Genomic DNA, 20,299 nt, shown 5'->3' with positions numbered 1-20,299 from the left:
TTCAACTCTCCGTGTACTAAGTCATATAATCTTTAAATGCATAGTGTGTAGTTAGGTGATACTGAAAATAGTGGTAATAATAGCTAACATTTATTGACTGATATTATTTGCAGGTGAAGCTGAAATTTAACTTCACAGTTGTAGAAAAATGATTTTCTATATTGAGGTTCTTGGAGGTGGAAACCGTATGGACAAACTTCTTGTTATAAAATGTAAAAGAAGGTTCTGTTTATTTAATTGACAATTGCCTGGAAACAGGTTTGGAAGACTCTTTTTTTTGTCATTAAGTGTGAATATGACCAAATTGTTTTACCTTCTAATAAACAAAACTTTTATCTGTTTGTTGAATCTTTTCAAAATTTAGAAAATAGTGGAATAGCTTTATATTCAGAGCGACTCACATGTCTATCTACTTAACTGTATCCACAAATATATTACAGGCAAATGTTGCTTTGTAATTTAGTTGGCCATTGTCATCTCCAGCATTCTTAGTTACTAGATAGACTTTGCAGGAAAAGTTGTTCCTCCCACCGTCTTGCTCCTTTGGCTCCAAAATGTCCACGAAGCGTAGGTTATTCTGCTTTGAGACCCTTGGTTTTCTCTCTCTCTCTTTTTTGAGATGGAATCTCTTTCACCCAGGGTGGAGTGTAGTGGTGCGATCTCAGCTCGCTGCAATCTCCGCCTCCTGGATTCAAGCAGTTGGCCTGCCCCAGCCTTCCGAGTACCTGGAATTACAGGCATGCACCACCACACCTAACTAATTTTTATATTTTTAGTAGAGATGGGGTTTCACCATGTTGGCCAGGCTGGTCTCGAACTCCTGGCCTCAGGTGATCCACCCACCTCAGCCTTCCAAATTGTTGAGATTACAGGTGTGAGCCACCACGCCAGGCCTTCTCTTAAGGTAATCTGGTCTTCCCTGGAGTATCTCAGATGGAGCACTGTATAAACAAATTCTGCCAGCAGTGTATTTAGAGTACTGCTGCAGAATGATATTATCAAATTATTGATAGTATCAGAATATCAAAATATTGAACTCATATAATTATCTGTGTACCATGAGCACAGAATAGAAAAATTAATAAAACATAAAACCAGCAGGCCTTTTTGGGAGTATTTTTCTTGTATGTATTTGTTATGTCCGGAATGAGATTTTTTTTTTTTTTTTCCCCTAAAGTCTATGTAGGACATTTAACTGTGCAAGTTACAAATAATTAAGAAGAAGATTCAGATGATACGTTACTTTTTCTAATACTTTATAATAGACTGCTGTTTAACTTGCTGATTTTCTGTTTTATAGGGAGTTTCAGGTAACATTGTATTTTTTTTAGGAGAAAAACTTTTTTTAATAGCGGAAAAGATAAAATTGTTGATTTATAAACCATAAGAAACCAAGTAATACAGGTGGGGCGCAATGGCTCACACCTGTAATCCTAGCACTTAGGGAGGCCTAGGCGGGTGGATCACCTGAGTTCAGGAGTTTGAAACCCCATCTCTACTAAAAATACAAAAAAGTAGCTGGGCATGGTGGCATGTGCCTGTAGTTCCAGCCCCTCTGGAAGCTGAGGCACAAGAGTCACTTGAACTGGGAGGTAGAGGTTGTGGTGAACTGACATCATGCCACTACACTCCAGCCTGGGCAACAGAGCAAGACTCCATCTAAAAAAAAAAAAAATCTAATAATACAAACATAATTTGATCTTAATTTTATTCATGTGTTTCTAAACAATCTGTATCTTCCCATTGACTTAATATTTTAAAAGAAAAAAATTAGAATTTAATTTAAAAAATACCAGTAATTGCTCGAAGCAGCATTGGGCCCAATACTAACCCTACTGCTTCTTAGCTGTGCAGTTCTGGGAAATTGTTTAAGTTCTCCGAGCCCAATTTCCTCAACTAAAAAATTTGGTGATATTAGCACCTACTTCCACAGTCTACTAAGAAAATTAAATAAGATGTTATACAAAGTGTTTGACATCATGCCTATCTAAGCACTCTGCAAACAGCAGTGCTTTATTATCATCAGCACAGCAGCACTAACACCATTAGAACAATTACTAACTTTATACTTAATTTTTCTAATCGTCTTCTAAAACTTTCATCAAATCAGTAATGTGATTTTTTGCACATTTCTTTAAAATCAAAATATGTGATAGTTAATACCTCTCTCATTGTAAAGGTTCGTTCTCTTTTTAGGACCAGGGCTGAAGCTAGGGTGAAGCCATTCAGGCGCTTGGAACAAAATTTACAGGGGAACCCTAAAGAGCCACAGTAATCAAGATAAGTATTTTAATGTAATAATTTAAAAATTAATGCAAAAACTCATGATGAACAAAATATTAAACTCAAAATTTTAAAAAGTCAAAATCAGGTAGAATACTTATGCCAAGGCATATTGGCATGTGAAGCTAAAAGGAAAAATTAATAATACTGGTCCTATCTTGAGATGCTGAGCCATATTGGAGCCTGAGGCGCAAAGAAAAGTAATAACATTCCTATTGCTCCTGTCTTTTGCCCCAGAAAAGTGTTTTTCTCTTTTCCAGGCCTTGCTTTAACTATTTAAATAGCCAATTTTTAAAGAACTCCTCACCAGAATGATTTTATAGGCTACGGGCTGTTTTACAAATGAGGGCTCTAGAAATTAGGTAAAATTACTTGTGTAGGGTCACACAATTTTATCTTTTCCTCTATTTAAAAAGTTCTTCTCAAAGTTACTGCTAACCTCTGAGTTGCTAAATTCTCAGTCCTCAATTAAGTTGACTTACCAGTCCTCAATTAAGTTGCCTGTAAATGGCAGAACTGTGATGATATAAGCCAGGTTTCTTAACTTCTAGACTTCCTGTACTTTATTATCTCTTTATAAAACACATCTGTGTATTTGTTGGCTCTTACCTTGAGACTGGTTAATTTCTAAAGAAAAGAGGTTTAACTGACTCAAGTTCCTTAGGCTCTACAGGAAGCATGGCTTAGGAGGCCTCAGGAAACTTACAATGGTGACAGAACGTGAAGGGGAAGCAGGTACATCTTACGTGGCTGGAGAAGGAGGAAGTGGGAGAAGAGGGAGGTGCTACATGCTTCTAAACCAGATCTCATGAGTACTCACTGTCATGAGAACAGGGAAAAGCCTGCCCCCATGATCCAATCACCTCCACCAAGCCCCTCCTCCAACATTGAGGGTTACGGTTTGACTTGAGGTTTGACAGAGACATGAAAATCCAAACCATATGAACTATTTTCAGTTATATGTCTGTGTATGGAATTGAAATAGCAAACAGAGGAAATGTGTTACGACTTCATTTAAATAACGTTTCCTGGTCACTCATCTGTACAGCAGATACACAGAAATATGTTTCCTATGCTCTGCAACCAACTGTTTTCTTTGTCTTAGCTTTAAAACATGTTTGTTGTTTAGTATTCTTTTAGAGGAATTACATAATAAGTTCATTATTTTATAACTTTTAAGTTCAGTATTGTTTGTAAGAGCATCTTAAAATTTAAATTCTGTTACATATAAGCTATATTGGCATGGGCACATTTTTTAACCTCTTTCAGCATCAGTTTCTGGGCCTACTAATATAGGTGTGACAATAGTATTAACTTATATGCGTGAGGAATAAAATGTTAAGTGCATGTATAGTGCTTTATACAATTAATGGTGCAAAGTAATCAAGAAAGGTCCCTGTTAATAATACATGCTGTATTAACCAGTATAATTTAAAGTTTTTGGTAGGTGGGCTGTAAAGAACAAGATACATTTATGGTCATGCTGAATGCTAGTTATTATTTATAGTCTATGAATTTGGAGGTTTTTTTTTTTAAAAAATACAGTATTTAAAATAGTAGTACTAAGAGAGTGGTGAATAGTGATTTGGGAATAATCAACTTGTAATCCAAACAGCCCTTAGAAAAGTTACTGCTAACTTCTGAGTTGCTAAATTCATAGTCCTCAATTTAAGTTCACTTACTAGTCATATTAAGTATCATTCATTAGTCTATCATTTTTCTGTCATTCTCTCCCTCTTCCTGCAATCTTCATCTGGCTTTTAAGACCCCATCGTCTCAGCCCAAAATCTCCTGAAACTGATAAGCAACTTCAGCAAAGTCTCAGGATACAAAATCAATGTGCAGAAATCACAAGCATTCGTATACACCAATAACAGACTTAAAGAGAGCCAAAGCAAGAACGAACTGCCATTTACAATTGCTACACAGAGAATAAAATACCTAGGAATACAACTAACAAGGAACGTAAAGGACCTCTTCAAGGAGAACTACAAACCACCGCTTAACGAAATAAGAGAGGACACAAACAGATGGAGAAACATTCCATGTTTATAGTTAGGAAGAATCAATATCATGAAAATGGCCATACTGTCCAAAGTAATTTATAGATTCAATGCTATCCCCATCAAGCTACCATTGGCCTTCTTCACAGAACTGGAAAAAAACCACCTTAAACTTCATATGGAACCAAAAGAGAGCCCGCATAGCCAAGTCAATTCTAAGCAAAAAGAACGAAGAGGGAGGCATCACACTACCGGACTTCAAACTATACTACAAGGCTACAGTAATCAAAACATCATGGTACTGGTACCAAAACAGAGATATAGACCAGTGGAACAGAACAGAGGTCTTGGAGACGACACAGCACATCTACAACCATCTGATCTTTGACAAATCTGACAAAAACAAGCAATGGGGAAAGGATTCCCCATTTAATAAATGGTATTGGGAAAACTGGCTAGCCATGGGCAGAAAGCAGAAACTGGACCCCTTCCTGACACCTTACACTAAAATTAACTCCAGATGGATTAAAGACTTAAACATAAGACCTAACACCATAAAAACCCTAGAAGAAAACCTAGGCAAAACCATTCAGGACATAGGCATAGGCAAGGACTTCATGACCAAAACACCAAAAGCATTGGCAACAAAAGCCGAAATAGACAAATGGGACCTAATCAAACTCCACAGCTTCTGCACAGCAAAAGAAACAGTCATTAGAGTGAATTGGCAACCAACAGAATGGGAGAAAATTTTTGCAATCTATCCATCTGACAAAGGGCTAATATCCAGATTCTACAAAGAACTAAAACAGATTTACAAGAAAAAAACAAGCCCATTCAAAAGTGGGCCAAGGATATGAACAGACACTTTACAAAGGAGACATACATGAGGCCAAGAAACGTGAAAAAATGCTCGTCATCACAGGTTGTTAGAGAAATGCAAATCAAAACTGCATTGAGATGCCATCTCACGCCAGTTAGAATGGTGATCATTAAAAAATCTGGAGACAACAGATGCTGGAGAGGATGTGGAGAAACAGGAACACTTTTACACTGTTGATGGGAGTGTAAATTAGTTCAGCCATTGTGGAAGACAGTGCGGCGATTCTTCAAGGACTTAGAAATAGAAATTCCATTTGACCCAGCAGTCCCATTACTGGGTATATATCCAAAGGATTATAAATCGTTCTTCTGTAAGGACACATGCACACAAATGTTCATTGCAGCACTGTTTACAATAGCAAAGACCTGAAACCAACCCAAATGCCCATCTATGATAGACTGGACAGGGAAAATGTGGCACGTATAGACCATGGAATATTATGCAGCCATCAAAAACGATGAGTTTGTGTCCTTTGTAGGGACATGGATGAACCTGGAAACCATCACTGTCAGCAAACTGATACAAGAACAGAAAATCAAACACTGCATGTTCTCACTCATAGGCGGGCGTTGAACAATGAGAACACAGGGACACAGGGAGGGGAGCATCACACACTGGGGTCTGTTGGGGGGAAATAGGGGAGGGACAGCGGGAGGTGGGGAGTTGGGGAGAGATAGTATGGGGAGAAATGCCAGATACAGGTGATGGGGAGGAAGGCAGCAAATCACACTGCCATGTGTGTACCTATGCAACAATCTTGCATGTTCTTCACATGTACCCCAAAGCCTAAAATGCAATTATATATATATATATATATATATATATATATATATATATATATATGTGAAAAAAAAGATGCCATGATGGTCTTGATTTTCCTCCTCAAAAAAATGGTGGTTCCTGTTTAGTCCCCTCATCTCCATTGTCTTCCTAATAGTGATCTCTTTCCTTGATTCTTTTCTGTTTATCTGTAGTCACTCCTCTGATGGTCTTATCCATTTTTCTAGCTTTAAATACTACCTATGTGCTGACAACTCATAAATGTATAAAATTTTTAGCTAAAGGATAATTTGCACCTCATGTAACAACTGAAATTCCTGAGAGAGTATCTCCATCATATTGCTTATCGATTTAGACTTTCCAGGTGGGTAAAGTATTTCTAATCTCCTTTTATTTTTTGAAGCATTTTATTTGGATATTTAACAACATTTAGATATTAAGAAGCAGTGTATATAGTGCAAGTGAAATCAAGTTCAGTATTTCGTTTCTTGACAACTGAAGTATAAGGCTCTGTGTTGAGGAAAAGTTAGAAAAATAGACCATTTTATGTGTATTTATTTTCCCCCATAATAATTATAGCAGGGAAAACTGGGTGTTGGCTTACACAAGTTTTTTTCAAAAACATAGTAGGATAACACATTTTTCTCTCTGCCTTTCTCTCATGCCAACTTTTTGCATATAGACAACCTAAGTTAGTTCCTGCATTGGAGCTAATTCACATTTCTCAGCTGGTAACCTTAGAGATGTAACTGGGCTAGCTGGAGGCATAGCTCAAGGCTTGATTGAAAGCTGTGTCTGCCCTGTCTAGTTATGCAGATTCATATGAAACTTGGGCAATAGGTAATTGTTGTTTTTCCCTCCGGTGTCATATTTTAGGAGTGATGATTTTCACCTCAGGTGCTGGTTTTCTAGTAATCAGTTTGGTTTTAGTTCCTCACCTCATTTAGGCCCTTTTGATCAGCAGTCATTAATCTTGCTGCTTTCTGACCTGAAATCCAATAGACCTGTGTGACTTTTACGCATTGCTTGGCATTTTTCTTTCTGAATATTTTGTTGTTGTTGGTAGTGTTTTGTTTAGTCTCAGTGGGGCTATCATTTTCAAATGTTCTGCTGTCATTTCTATATAGTTGGGTGAAATTTTGGTTGTAGGCTTTTTCTGAATATATTGATATTTCTTTCTACTATTTATTTATCTCAGTTTTAGTATCATTTTTTAAAAACTGAGATGGGTCTTGTTATGTTGGCCAGGCTGCTCTTGAACTCCTGGGCTCAAGTGATCTTCCCATTTCATCCTCCTGAGTAGCTGGAATTAGTGTCACTTAATTAATCACAGGGCCGGGTGTGGTGGCTCACACCTGTAATCCCAGCACTTTGGGAGGCCGAGCGGATGGATCACCTGAGGTTGGGAGTTTGAAACCAGCCTGACCAACATGGAGAAACCCTGTCTCTACTAAAAATACAAAAAAATTAGCCGAGCATGGTGATGCATGCCTGTAATCTCAGCTACTTGGGAGGTTGAGGCAGGAGAATTGCTTGAACCGGGAGACGGAGGTTGTGGTAAGCCAAGATCATGCCATTGCACTCCATCCTGGGCAACAAGAGTGAGATTCCGTCTCAGAAAGAAAATAATAATCACAGTTGAAATCACAGACACTTAAAAAAAAAACTTACGAAGGTTTATTTGAAACTGCGTAACAAGGAAGGTCACAGCCACAGGCTTTCAATCAAGTCCTGAGCTAACTCACCTTCCCCAGTGACTGGATCTCAGCATTAATTTCGTATACTTAAAACACTGGTATCTGAAAACAATTCAGAATTTTTTCTTAAAAGGTAATACTAAATAGAATAAATTTTGACTGTAAAAATTAAAAACATAAAGGCCTCAAGTAAAAATATGTTTATAAATGTATATATTACCAACCTACATTAAAGTGTCATAGTATTATTAAAAATTGATGCTACATAAAAATAATAGTGCCTAATTGCAATAGCGTTTGGTCCTTTAAAAAATGGTTTTAAAAACAAAATGGTTGAGTTGAGCAAATGTTAAAAATGTTCCAAATGCTGAAAAAGCTCTCTGATTATACACTAGTGGGGAATATTATGGGAAAATATTTATAAACTTTCCAGATTATTTAATCTTCACATCATTCCATCTCTTGGAGAGAACTTTTGAGGGAGGGAAACAAGGATTTTGTTCTTTTATTAATGTCAAGTCATAGTGTTGCTTCAAAGAAAGGTTTCTCTTGTCCTGTGTGTAAATGGAGATTTTAATGCAGAGTTACTTTCATTTCAGTATGAAGTGTTAATAGTCCATTTGTTTGAAAAGTCTCTGAGGAAGATTTACTCTTGGAGTAGAAGCTTTTGCCTTGTCAATTAAAATTTTTCTTTCTGCGAAGGTAGATGGAAGCATGCAAGAATGCTTTCCAAATGAATGTCATAAAATGTTAACAGTTTTTAGTGAATGAAAATTTTAAAATATGAACTATAACTGAATGGTAATCATAGTATGTACAGTTACTTTAGAATTGGTAGATTAATTACCTTTCCAAAGAAATTTTTTAAGAGATGAGGTCTCACTATGTTGCCCATGTTGGTCTCAAACTCCTGGACTCAAGTGATCCTCCTGCCTCAGCCTTCCAAGTAGCTGGGATTACAGGTGTGTGCTGCCACGCCCACCTGGTTTGCCTTTCTAAATTTGGTATGTAATTTCCCCCATGTTTTCCTCCCATCAAGTCCTTTAAAGGTTTCTTTTTATTACTTTCCATTTCTGCAATTTTTTAGCTTCCCTCTTTACCCTCCCAGACTCCTATTTTTTTTTTTTAAACAGGTGTCAGACTGATCATTGAGAGTAGAGGGATGAGTTAAGTCTGTCGGACCTCTTAAGATTTAGGTTATATGCAGCTACTGTCATTTCCTAACAGTGTGACCCTCAGGAAATCAAAGTCATCCTCCTACCTTCCATGAAGATGTTTCCTCCTACCTTCCAGAGTTACTTGGCGTTGAGACAATCTGTGATAGTGTTTTAGAAATCCTGTTACCTTCACAAGCATTTCCATTGAGTAATTTGAGACTTAGTTACTTTCTAGTGAGTTTTTTTCACCTCCACCATTATGTGTATATAGTTTTTTGTTTTTATTATAAATTTAATGCATGCTCATTGTAGAAAAATATGGAAAATACAGAAAACTTAAGAAAAAAATAGAAATGCAGACAGTGCATCATCCTTTTGTTACTGTTGTTTTAAGGGGAAATTTAGTTTTGAGACTGAGCTCCCAGAGAGTAAGGATAGCGTCATTTATTTTTGGATTTTCACTTCTTCATCTGTACTAGGCACAACATTAATGCAGGTTTAATGAGAGGGAACTTAGTGTAGATGTATTTCTTAATGTCAAAACCTGGTGAAATTTGGCCATTTGAAGAGATAAAAGACATCTGACTAGCAAAAATAATAACGGATACATGTTTTGAAATGACATTTTTCTCTTGGCTAAAAGAGCAAAGGAAAACATGATAGGGTCACTTCTGATGTTCTCTGACAGAGGTTAGGAAACCAGTTAAAGCTGTTGGATATGGAACTAACGGACACTATTGTATCAAAGTGGGTTGGCATTTTTCCAGTGAAAATCACATATAATAAAATTAAAAGGCTAATTTTAATGAATACTTGGAAATTGTAAAAACTGTCTTCTCCTCTTTTTATTAACAGGATGGCTTAAATTCCTTGGTTCTTGATTTGGATTTTCCTGCTTTGAGGAAAAATAAGAACATAGATAATTTCTTAAATAGATGTAAGTATGTTTAAGCTTCATATTTGCTCATGGAACTGTACTTTTGACGGGATTTCTGTTTGGTTATTATTAGCCTATAAATTTATTAATTTAATGAATTTATTAAACTTAAGTATTTTGACCATTATTATCTATTCAAAAATGGTTACTTTTATTTTTAAAGCAAAATTGCAGAGCCAGATTACAATATTTAAAGCAGAGAAAGTTCTAAATTTTGAAATACATTACTAAGAATATTTAGCTATTTTAGGGCAGGTTATTTATAGTAGTTCCAAGAGAAGTTTTAAATTGATATTTATAATTCCAAGACTTTATATTACCCGGAGAATAAGCTTTATGTTTCTGTAATTGTGGACATTTCAGACTAGTTAATAATAAATAATGTGGTAACTATTATTACTATGTATGTGGTAACTCTTAATATTTGTGAGTATTAATGTTGCAATGCAGAAGTAAATTCAATTGAATTCCAAGAATAATAAATTCTCAAAACAATATATACTTTGTATCATCACAGTGAGCTCTGTACTTTGAAATGGAGAGAGACTGAGATATTTTCCCAATTAAGCAATCTTATCTATAGTTACTATATATGCAGTATGATTACCACTTTTCAGAAAAGTAGGCCATCAAAATTCATTACTAAGATTATCCTTGCAAGTAATTTCATGGCAACTTTCTGTCATGATTCAGAGTGCACGCCAGGATTGCTTGGGTCATCACTGTGTTCAGCTATTACCTAACTTGCTAAGCAACGGATTCAGCAACAGAATAGCTGTTAACTGCTACTTTTTGGCAGTCGGTGTTCATTTATATGTGATAATAAACCAAAGAGAGTTTTAAGGTTAACCTTAAGTTTTAAGGTTCTTTAAGGTTAACGCATATCTTAGATATTTAATGAATAGCCTTTAAAAACTGGCCGATTTAGCTAAAAACTGTCTTCTTTTAAACAAAAATATATTTATAAATATGGTGATTAAAAATACTGTTTATAAATATGATTGATATTACAAGTATGATCTTTTTATGGTAGATGAGAAAATTGTGAAAAAAATCAGAGGTCTACAGATGAAGGCAGAGGACTATGATGTTGTAAAAGTTATTGGAAGAGGTGCTTTTGGTGAAGTCCAGTTGGTAAGAAAGTATTTGTTTTGTTCTTACTGTTCTTTATGACATCATGGTTTCATGAAACATTATCAGGAGCAGCTGAGTAAATCTAATTTCTATTCCCAACCCTGCCAGAAGGTAGCTTTATGATCTTGGTCAGTGTCCTCATGTATAAAAGGAGGCCTTTGTTATCTAAATTCTGGGTCTCTTCCAGCTCTGAAACACAACGTAGAAAATAAGGCCAATATAGTTTCACATGTGATCTGCCTAGCAGTTAATATTCCACTAGAACCAATGTATTTTTATTTAGAATGTTCAGATTAATAATATATCTGCTTAAGGAACTGAGATTTATTTAGATATATAAGAAACTCAACAAATAAATTTGAATAACTGAAAGTAAATCTGAAATTTATTTTCTCAGGCCAAAGTGGTACCAATTGGAAATATTACAAATGCTGACAGTGACTATTACCTTTATATTATTAATTGAGGAACTGTTTCTAATCTAGTATTCCTGTTTTTATCACCTGAGTATATGAGACTCCTCTATGATTGTCCTTATAGTTAAATATAGTGAAAGTAAAGTCCAGTTCTCTTCTTCATGCTACAGTGTCTACCCTTCTTGATGGAGCACTGAGAAAAGCGTGATTATTATAAGCCAGCATGGATTTTGTTACGAGCAAGTCATGATAGACCTTTTTTTTTTTCCCCTTTCATTCTTCTTTCTTTGGGTTTTTTGTTTGGTTTGTTTTTTTTCTTTTGTGAGACAGGGTCTTGCTTTGTCACCGGGGCTGGAGTGCAGTGGCACAATCATGGCTCACTGCAGCCTTGACTTCTTGGGCTCAAGCAATCCTCCTACCTAAGCCCCCCAAGTAGTTGGGACTATAGGCATGTGCCACCACACCTGGCTCAATTTTTGTAAGATGGGGTTTCAACATGTTGCCCAGGCTGGTCTTGAATTTCTGGACTCAAGGGACCTACCTGCTTGGCCTCCCAAAGTACTGGGAGTACAAGCATGAGGTACCACACTGGGCCTTTCTTTGATAGGTTTATTGGACTTGTAGATCAGGGTAGTGCAATAGATGTAATACATATCCATAAAAGAATATTCTTCTGAAGAAGTCTGACATACTTGAGGATAATACAGTGAAATGGCATGGTAGTAATTGTATGGGTAGGCAAGCTTTATAACTAATGCACTAATTATATTCTAAGGAGGCTGGTGAAAGCATGATGGTACATGGGACAGAGACCTTCAAGAAAGGTTTCAGGGTTTCTCTTTTCCTATTAAACATTTTAATGATTTATATGGGAGCAGTGGTGGTATGTTATGTTGCAAGTGAGTTAAACCTGAAGTATAATGAGGATGATTTTAGGTGATGAGCCAAAATCCAGAAATCATCAATGGTAAAGATGATTGGCCAGACAGAAGTGAAATTTAACCAGAATATAGTACTCGGATGTGAAGAACACAGAAAATAGTTGTTTAATAGTACTGTCTGAATTAAAGAACCATTTTCCTTAAATGTAACCAGGCAAGAATTATTAGTGATCAGACCACCTAAAGTAGTAAAGAAATTTGGGCTGCTTTAATATGATTTTGAAACTGATAGAAATTAATGGACCATACCTGTAATATTTTATTTATTCTAGGTGCCCTGTTACCTTGTTTTTTTCTTTTTCTTTCATTTTTTTTTTTAAAGACTTTCATTTTTTAAGGGCAGTTTCGGGTTCATAGTAAAATAGAGAGGAAGGTATAGAGATGTCCCAAATACCGCTTGCCCCTACATGTGCGTAGACACTTCCATTGTCAGCATCGCTCATTAGAGAACATTTGTGTACAACTGATGCTTACATTGACACATCACAATCACCCATTTTCATAGTTTACATTAGGGTTTGCTCATAGTGGTGTACATCTCATAGGTTTGGGCAATGATACACGTACAATGATATATGCCCATCATTATACTATTATACATAATATTTTCATTATCCTAAAAATCCTCTGTGTGGTGCCTATTCATCTCCCAGCCCCAAGTCTCTGGCAGGCACTCTTTTTACTGTTTCCATAGTTTTGCCTTTTCCAGAATGTCATGTAATTGGAATCATACAGTATTCAACCTTTTCAGATTGTGATCTTTCACTGAGTAGTATGCATTTAAGGTTTCTCCATGTCTTTACATGATCCTTTAGCTTACTACTTTTTACTAAACAGTATTCTGTTGTCTGACTGTACCGAAGTTTATTCATTCACCTACTGAAGGACATATTGGTTGCCTCCAGGTTTTGGCAATTATGAGTAAAGCTGCTATGAACATCCACATGCAGGTTTTTAACATAAATTTTTAATTCATTTGGTTAAATACCAAGGATATTGATATGATCCAAGGATCATAGGATAAGAGTGTATTTGGTTTTCTAAGAAACTGCTGAACTGTCTTCTAAAGTGGTTGTACTAGTCTTCATTCCCACCAGCAATGAATAAGGATTCTTCCTGCTTCACATCCTCCTCAGCATTTGGTGTAGTCAGTGTTATAATTGACAAAAACCAAGTGTTTTGGTTATATGATGAGGTGTGTAATGGTATCTCATTATTTTAATTGATATTTCCCTGATGACATGTGATGTAGATCTTTTCATATACTTGCTTGCCATCTGTATATCTTCTTTTTTTTTTTTTTTGAGGTGGTGTCTCTGTCACCCAGGGTGGAGTGCAATGGCGCATTCTAGGCTCACTGCAACCTCTGCCTTCTGGGTTCAAGTGATTTTTCCTGACTCAGTCTCCTAGGTAGCTGGGATTACAGGTGCTTGACACCACGCCCGTGTAATTTTTGTATTTTTTGTAGAGACAGATTTTCGCCATGTTGGCCAGGCTGGTCTCAAACTCCTGACCTCAGGTGATCCTCCTGCTTCGGCTTCCCAAAGTGCTAGGATTACAGGCATGAGCCACCATGCCCAGCCTGTATATCTTCTTTGATGAAGTGTCTATTCAGTTCTTTGGCCAGTTTTTTGATTGTATTGTTTATTTTTTATTGTTAAATTTTAAGAGTTCTTTGTATAACAAGTTCTTTTATATAATAGTCATTTATAAGATGTGTCTTTTTCAAATATTTTTCCCCAGCCTTTGGTTTTTCTTCTAATCCTCTTGACATTGTCTTTTGCGTGGTAGAAAATTTGAATTTTAGTGAAGTTCAGGTTATCAGTTATTTCTTGGGTTAAGCTTTTGGTGTTATATCTAAAAAGCCATTGCACTAATCAAGGTGGGTTAGGTTATCCTATAGAAGGATATAAGGTCTGGTCTTGATTCATTTTTGTTTGTTTGTTTTTGGTTTTTTTTTTTGCATGTAGATGTTCCATTATTCTAGCAACATTTGTTCACTCCATTGTATTATCTCTGCTCCCTTGTCAAAGATCAGTTGATTATATGCATGTGTATCTATTTCTGGGCTCTCTATTCTGTTTCATTGATCTATTTGTCTTTTTTTCATCAATATCACACTGTCTTGATTACTTTTGCTTTATAGTAAGTCTAGAGGTTGGATAGTGTCATTCTTTCCCATTTTGCCCTTTATTTATTTTTAATTGCTATTTTTTGATTCAGTTTCTCGCTCTGTTGTGCAGGCTGGAGTGCAGTGATATGATCCTGGCTCACTGCAACCTCTGTCTCCTGGGCTCAGGTGATCCTCCTGCCCTAGCCTCCTGAATAGCTGGTACTACAAGTGTGTGCCACCATTACTGGCTAATTTTTGTATTTTTAGTAGAGATGGGGTTTTGCCATGTTGTTAAGGCTGGTCTCAAACTCCTGGGCTCAAGTGATCTGCCTGCCTTGGCTTCCTAAAGTGCTGGGATTACAGGTGTGAGCCACTGCACCTGACTGTTCTTTAATATTGTGTTGGCTATTCTGGGTCTTTTGCTTCTTTATATAGACTTTAGAAACAGTTTGCTAATATCCACAAAATAGCTTACTGAGATTTTTATTGTGAATGCGTTGAAAATATAGACCAAGTTGGTCAATATTTGAAGAACTGACATCTTGACAACATTGAGTCCTCATATCCAAGAATGTGGACTGTCTCTCCATTTGCTTAGTTCTTTGATACTCGTCATCAGAATTTTGTAGTTTTTCTCATATGGATCTTATACATCTTTAGTTAGATTTATACCTATTTTATTTTTTTTAGGTACTAATGTAAATGGCATTGTGTTTTTAATTTTAAATTCCACTTTTTCATTGATCATATACAGGAAAGCCGTGAACTTTCGTGTATTAACCTTCTATCTTGCAACTTGCTATATCATTTGTTCCAGGAAATTTTTGAATTATCTTCATAGATGATCACATAGATCCTTCCCAATCTATATACCCTTTACTTCCTTTTCCTGTGTTACTGCATTACTTAGGACTCCCAGTACAATGATGGAAAGGATTGGTGAGAGAAAATGTCCTTGCTTTTGTTCTTGATCTTAGTGGGAAGGCTAGTTTTTTACCGCTAAATGTAAAGTAAGCTGTAGACTTTTTGTAGAAAATTCAAATATAAGTTCTTCTCTATTCTTCATATACTGAGAGGTTTTTTTTTTTTTAAATCATGAGTGGGTATTAGATTTGTTAAATGTTTTTTTCTGCATCTGTTATATGTTTTTTTCTGCATCTGTTTTTTTTGTTTTTGTTTAGCCTGTTGGTGTGATGGATTACAATAATTGATTTTTAAATGTTGAATCAGTCTTGTATACCTGTAGTAAACCCCACTTGATTATGGTGTATCATTCTTCTATACCACATAATACGTTGTTGGATTTGAGTTGCCAATATTTTGTTGAGGATTTTTGCATGTGTCTGTTAGAGATACTGGTCTATATTGTTCTTGTAATATCTTTGTCAAGTTTTGGTATTAGATTAATGCTGGCCTTGTAGAATGAGTCTGGAAATATTCCCTCTACTTCTATCTTCTAAAAGTCATTATAGATAATTTCTTCCATTAATAGGTGGTACATTTCACCATTAAATCCATCTGGACCTCATGCTTTCTGTTTTGAATGAATGAATTGAATGAATAATTAGGAAATACTATGAATAATTCTATGCCCACAAATATAATAACCTAGATGAAATGGACGAATTCCTTCAAAGTCATGACATACCAAAACCCATACGAGAAAAAAAAGGCTTACAGTTATTAAATAAATTGAATCAATAGTTTGTCTTCCATTCATTTTCTATCTTTGGTGGTTTTAATTGATCATTTAATATGTTTAGTGTTTGCTCTAGAGTTTTAAGTATTTATTTACATTTCTGAGAAAATTAAAAATCTACCAGCTAGGAGCAGTGGCTAATGCCTGTAATCCCAACACTTTGGGAGGCGGAGGCGAGTGGATCATCTGAGGTCAGGGATTTGAGACCAGCCTGGCCAACATGGTGAAACCCCATCTCTACTAAAAATACAAACAATTGGCTGGTGGTGGCAGGCACCTGTAATCCCACCTACTTGGGAGGCTGAGACAGGAGAACCACTTGAACCTGGGAGGCAGAGGTTGCAGTGAGCCAAGATTACGCCATTGTAGTCCAGCCTTGGCAACAAAATGAGACTCATGTCTCAAAAAAATAAAATAAGATAAAACTACTACAGTCCAGTAATTCCACTACTAGGTATATCTCCAAAGGAAAAGAAGGCAGTATTTAGTAGCGATATCTGCATTCTCATGTTCATTGCAGCATTATTCATAGTAGCCAAGATACGGAATCAACCTAAGGGCCTAACAATGGATGAAGAAAGATAATATGGTAATTTACACTTTGGAATATTATTTAGCCTTCCAAAAGGAAAGAAATCCTGTCATTTGGAACAACATAGATAATTGATTGTTGGAGGATCTTATGTTAAGTGAAATTAGCCAGGCACAGAAATAGTAATATCACATGATCTCACTTTTATGTGGAATCCAGAAAAGCTGAGTACATGGAAGTAGAGAATAGAATGGTGGTTACTAGCAGCTAGAGAGATCTCTGTCAAAGGATACAAAATTTCTGTTAGATGGGAGGAATAAGTTAAAAAGATCTGTGGTACAACATAGTGACTGTAGTTAATAATGTAGTCTCAAAAAAATCTCTAAAGAGAATAGATTTTAAGTGTTCTCAATACAAAAAAATTAAAAGTGAGGTAATGCTTATGTTAATTAGTATGTTGATTAATGCTTATGTTAATTAAAAGTGAGTTAATGCTTATGGTACGTGAGGTAATGCTTATCTTAATTAGCTTGTTTTAGCCATTCTACAGTGTATACTTACTTCAAAACAACATGTTGACACCATAAATATGTGCAATTTTTGTCAATTAAAAAACAAAATTTTTGTGAAAGGAACCTTAAGTACTAAATGAAGGAATCCCATCTGTAAATCCTGCTGTATAATTCCATCTATAAGACATTCTGGAAAAAAAACAAAATGTTGGAAGCAGTAAAGATTAGTGGTTGCTACCTAGAGAAAAAGAAGTCATACAAAAAAGATACTTGCACACACATATTTATAGCAGTACCATTTGCAGTGGCAAAATTATGGAACCAACCTAAATGCTCATCAATCAACTAGTGGATAAAGAAACTGTGGTGTATATATATGGTGGAATACTACTCAGCCACGAAAAGGAATGAATTAACGGCATTCGTAGTGACCTAGGTTAGACCGGAGACTCATTCTAAGTGAAGAAACTCAGGAATGCAAAACCAAACATCGTATGTTCTCACTGATACGTGGAAGCTAAACTATGAGGATGTGAAGGCGTAAGAATGATACACTGGACTTTGGGGACTTGGGGAGAATGATGGGAGGAGTGCGAGGGATAAAAGACTACAGCTGGGGGCATTGTATACTGCTCAGGAGATAGGTGCACCCAAGTCACCCAAACCAGTGCTCAAGAGCTTAGTCATGTAACTAAACACCACCTGTACCCCACTAACCCATGGGGGATAAAAGATTAGTGGTTGCCCGAAAGTTGGGAAGGGGTGATTTTGTAGGGCAGTGAACCTGTTCTGTCTGATACTGTAATGGTAGATACATAACATTTTGTCTGCAAAAGCCATAGAATTGTATAGCAGAAATAGTGAACCCTAATGTGAACTCTGAACTTAGTTAACAGTAATGTATCAAATATTGCTTTATCAGTTATAACAAATATACTACACCAATGCATTCCTCTAATATGTTAATATTAGAGGCAACTGAAAAAGAGAAGGGGACAGGGAGTATATAGAAACTCTTTGTACGCTGTATAGTTTTTCTGTAAACCTAAAACTGTTCTAAAAAAAGGTCTATTAATAAAAGCATGAAAAAATAAAATATACTCACAGTTTATCCAAGTCCACTTTCAAATCACAGTATACCACTTCACAGGGGGTGTAAAATACCTTATAGTAACAAAATAATCCTAATTCCTTCCTCTTATCACATCTATCATTGCTATTCATTTTGTGAATAGATATGTGTACATATACACTGGTACACATACAGACAAGCATACGTTACTGAATATATTGTTGCTATTATTATTTTGAGCAAACTTATTTATTAGGTCAATTAAGAACAAGAAAATAAAAGTTTTTGTTTTACCTTCACTTGTTTCCTCTTTCTATTTTTTGCAAGAAACATCATTGGAATTACGGGGTTTGCATTGACTCTAGATTGTTTTGAGTCATATGGTCATTTTAACAATATTACTGTCTTCTAGTCTATTAACATGGGACATGGCTCCATTTACTTATGTCTTCCTTAGTTTCTTTTAGCAGTGTTTTGTAGATTTTATTATAGATCCCTTTTTGATTAATTCCTAAATGTTCTTGATGTTATTGTAAATGGAACTGTTTTTTTACTTTTCATTTTAGATTGTTTATTTTTAGTGTATAGAAATATAATCTATTTTGAGTGTTGATTTTGCTGCAATTTTGCTTATTTATTTTAACACATTTTTTGGGGGGTGGAATCTTTAGGATTTTCTACATAAAAGATCATATATCATTTATGGACAAAGATAGTTTTATTTATTTTTTTATTATCTAATTTCTCTGGCTAGAACTTCCATTGCTATGTTGACTAGAAGTGGTACAAGCCTTTCCTTGTTCTTGATCTTCATGGGAAAGGTTTTAGACTTTCACTGTTGAGTATGATATTCATGTGGGTGTTTCACATAGGTTGTTTATTATGTTGAGGTAGTTTTATTTTGAGTGAAACAAAGGTGGTTTATTATGGTAAGGTAATTTTCTTTTATTCCTGGTTTTTTGAGTGTTTTCTTGTTTTAAATCATGGAAGAGTATTGACGTGGGTTGCGGTGGCTCACGCCTATAATCCCAGCACTTTCGGAGGTCAAGGCAGGCAGATCACCTGAGGTCATGAGTTTGTGACCAGCCTGGTATGGTGAAACTCCATCTCTACTAAAAATACAAAAATTAGCTGGGTGTGGTGGCGGGTGCCTGTAATTCCAGCTACTAGGGAGGTTGAGGCAGGAGACTTGCTTGAACCTGGAAGGCAGAGGTTTCAGTGAGCTGAGATTGTGCCACTGCACTCCAGCCTAGGCAGCAGAGTAAGACTCTGTCTCAAAAAAAAAAAAAGAAAAAAGTGTTGAATTTTGTAAAATGTGTTTTCCACCTCAATTAAAATGATTATGTGTTGCTTTTCTTTATTCTGTTAATGTGGCTTAATACAGTGATTGATTTTCACATGTTTAACCATCCTTGCATTCCAGGAATAAATCACACTTGGTCATGATGTGGAAACCTTTTAAAATATACTGCTGATTTCAGTTTGCTAGTAATTTGTTGAGAATCTTTCTATCAATTTTCAGAAGTGATACTGGTTGGTAGTTTTGTTTTCGTGTATAGTCACCTGCCCTTATCTGTAGTTTTACTTTTTATAGTTCCAGTTGCCCACAGTCAACTGAAAAAAAGATCTGTCTACAGGTTTAATTATGGTTTAATGAGAAAAGAGAAGTGATTGACGAGTTTGTGTGTCCATCAGATCGTGAGGACCTGGAAAACACCAGCTTTGTTTTCTGGTCTTCTGGGAAACGCTTGGTCTCTTGGAAAGTGGTTAGGATGAACAAGCATCAAGGCCCTGCCACATACCTTCCACAAAGGAAAGTCACTCTGGGGTATACCAGAACTGTAGACAGGACCAGAGACTGACAGGAGTGATTCTGAACAGTACAGTCAAGGCAGGGTCTGCCCTCATGGTTTCCTACAGAAATAACTCCGTGTATGGCAGAAGGCACTATTTCTTGCCCTGGGCTACCTCTTCAATTGAGACTTTCATGAAAGACCATATACTATTTTAAGTTGCCAAGAATTTGGGTTATTGTGCTAGTTCTCAGGAAAGGCTATGCTACACATGCTGTGAGCTAGTCCAAACCTTATTGCCTGGTCTATGAAGGGAGGCCAGTTGAAAATACTATATACAATAAGGT

General features: G+C 36.0%; 1 protein-coding gene across 3 annotated transcripts in view; it reads left to right on the top strand.

Annotated features, from left to right (window-relative positions):
* The window catches only part of ROCK2 (Rho associated coiled-coil containing protein kinase 2), a 151,789-nt gene that overhangs the window by 44,183 nt on the left and 87,307 nt on the right, over nt 1-20,299 (top strand). For all 3 annotated transcript variants that reach the window (XM_074394045.1, XM_010337938.3, XM_074394035.1), the window contains exons 2-3: nt 9,659-9,740; nt 10,774-10,874. In XM_074394045.1, coding sequence (XP_074250146.1) covers nt 10,809-10,874 — 66 coding nt within the window. In that variant the 5' untranslated portion in view covers nt 9,659-9,740; nt 10,774-10,808. The remainder of the gene's footprint in view (nt 1-9,658; nt 9,741-10,773; nt 10,875-20,299) is intronic.

This window comes from Saimiri boliviensis, chromosome 1, assembly GCF_048565385.1.
Source record: "Saimiri boliviensis isolate mSaiBol1 chromosome 1, mSaiBol1.pri, whole genome shotgun sequence".
In the NCBI taxonomy this organism is placed as follows: Eukaryota; Metazoa; Chordata; class Mammalia; order Primates; family Cebidae; genus Saimiri; species Saimiri boliviensis.
Note: the sequence above shows the minus strand (reverse complement) of the source record. Positions and strands in the feature narration are given on the sequence as shown.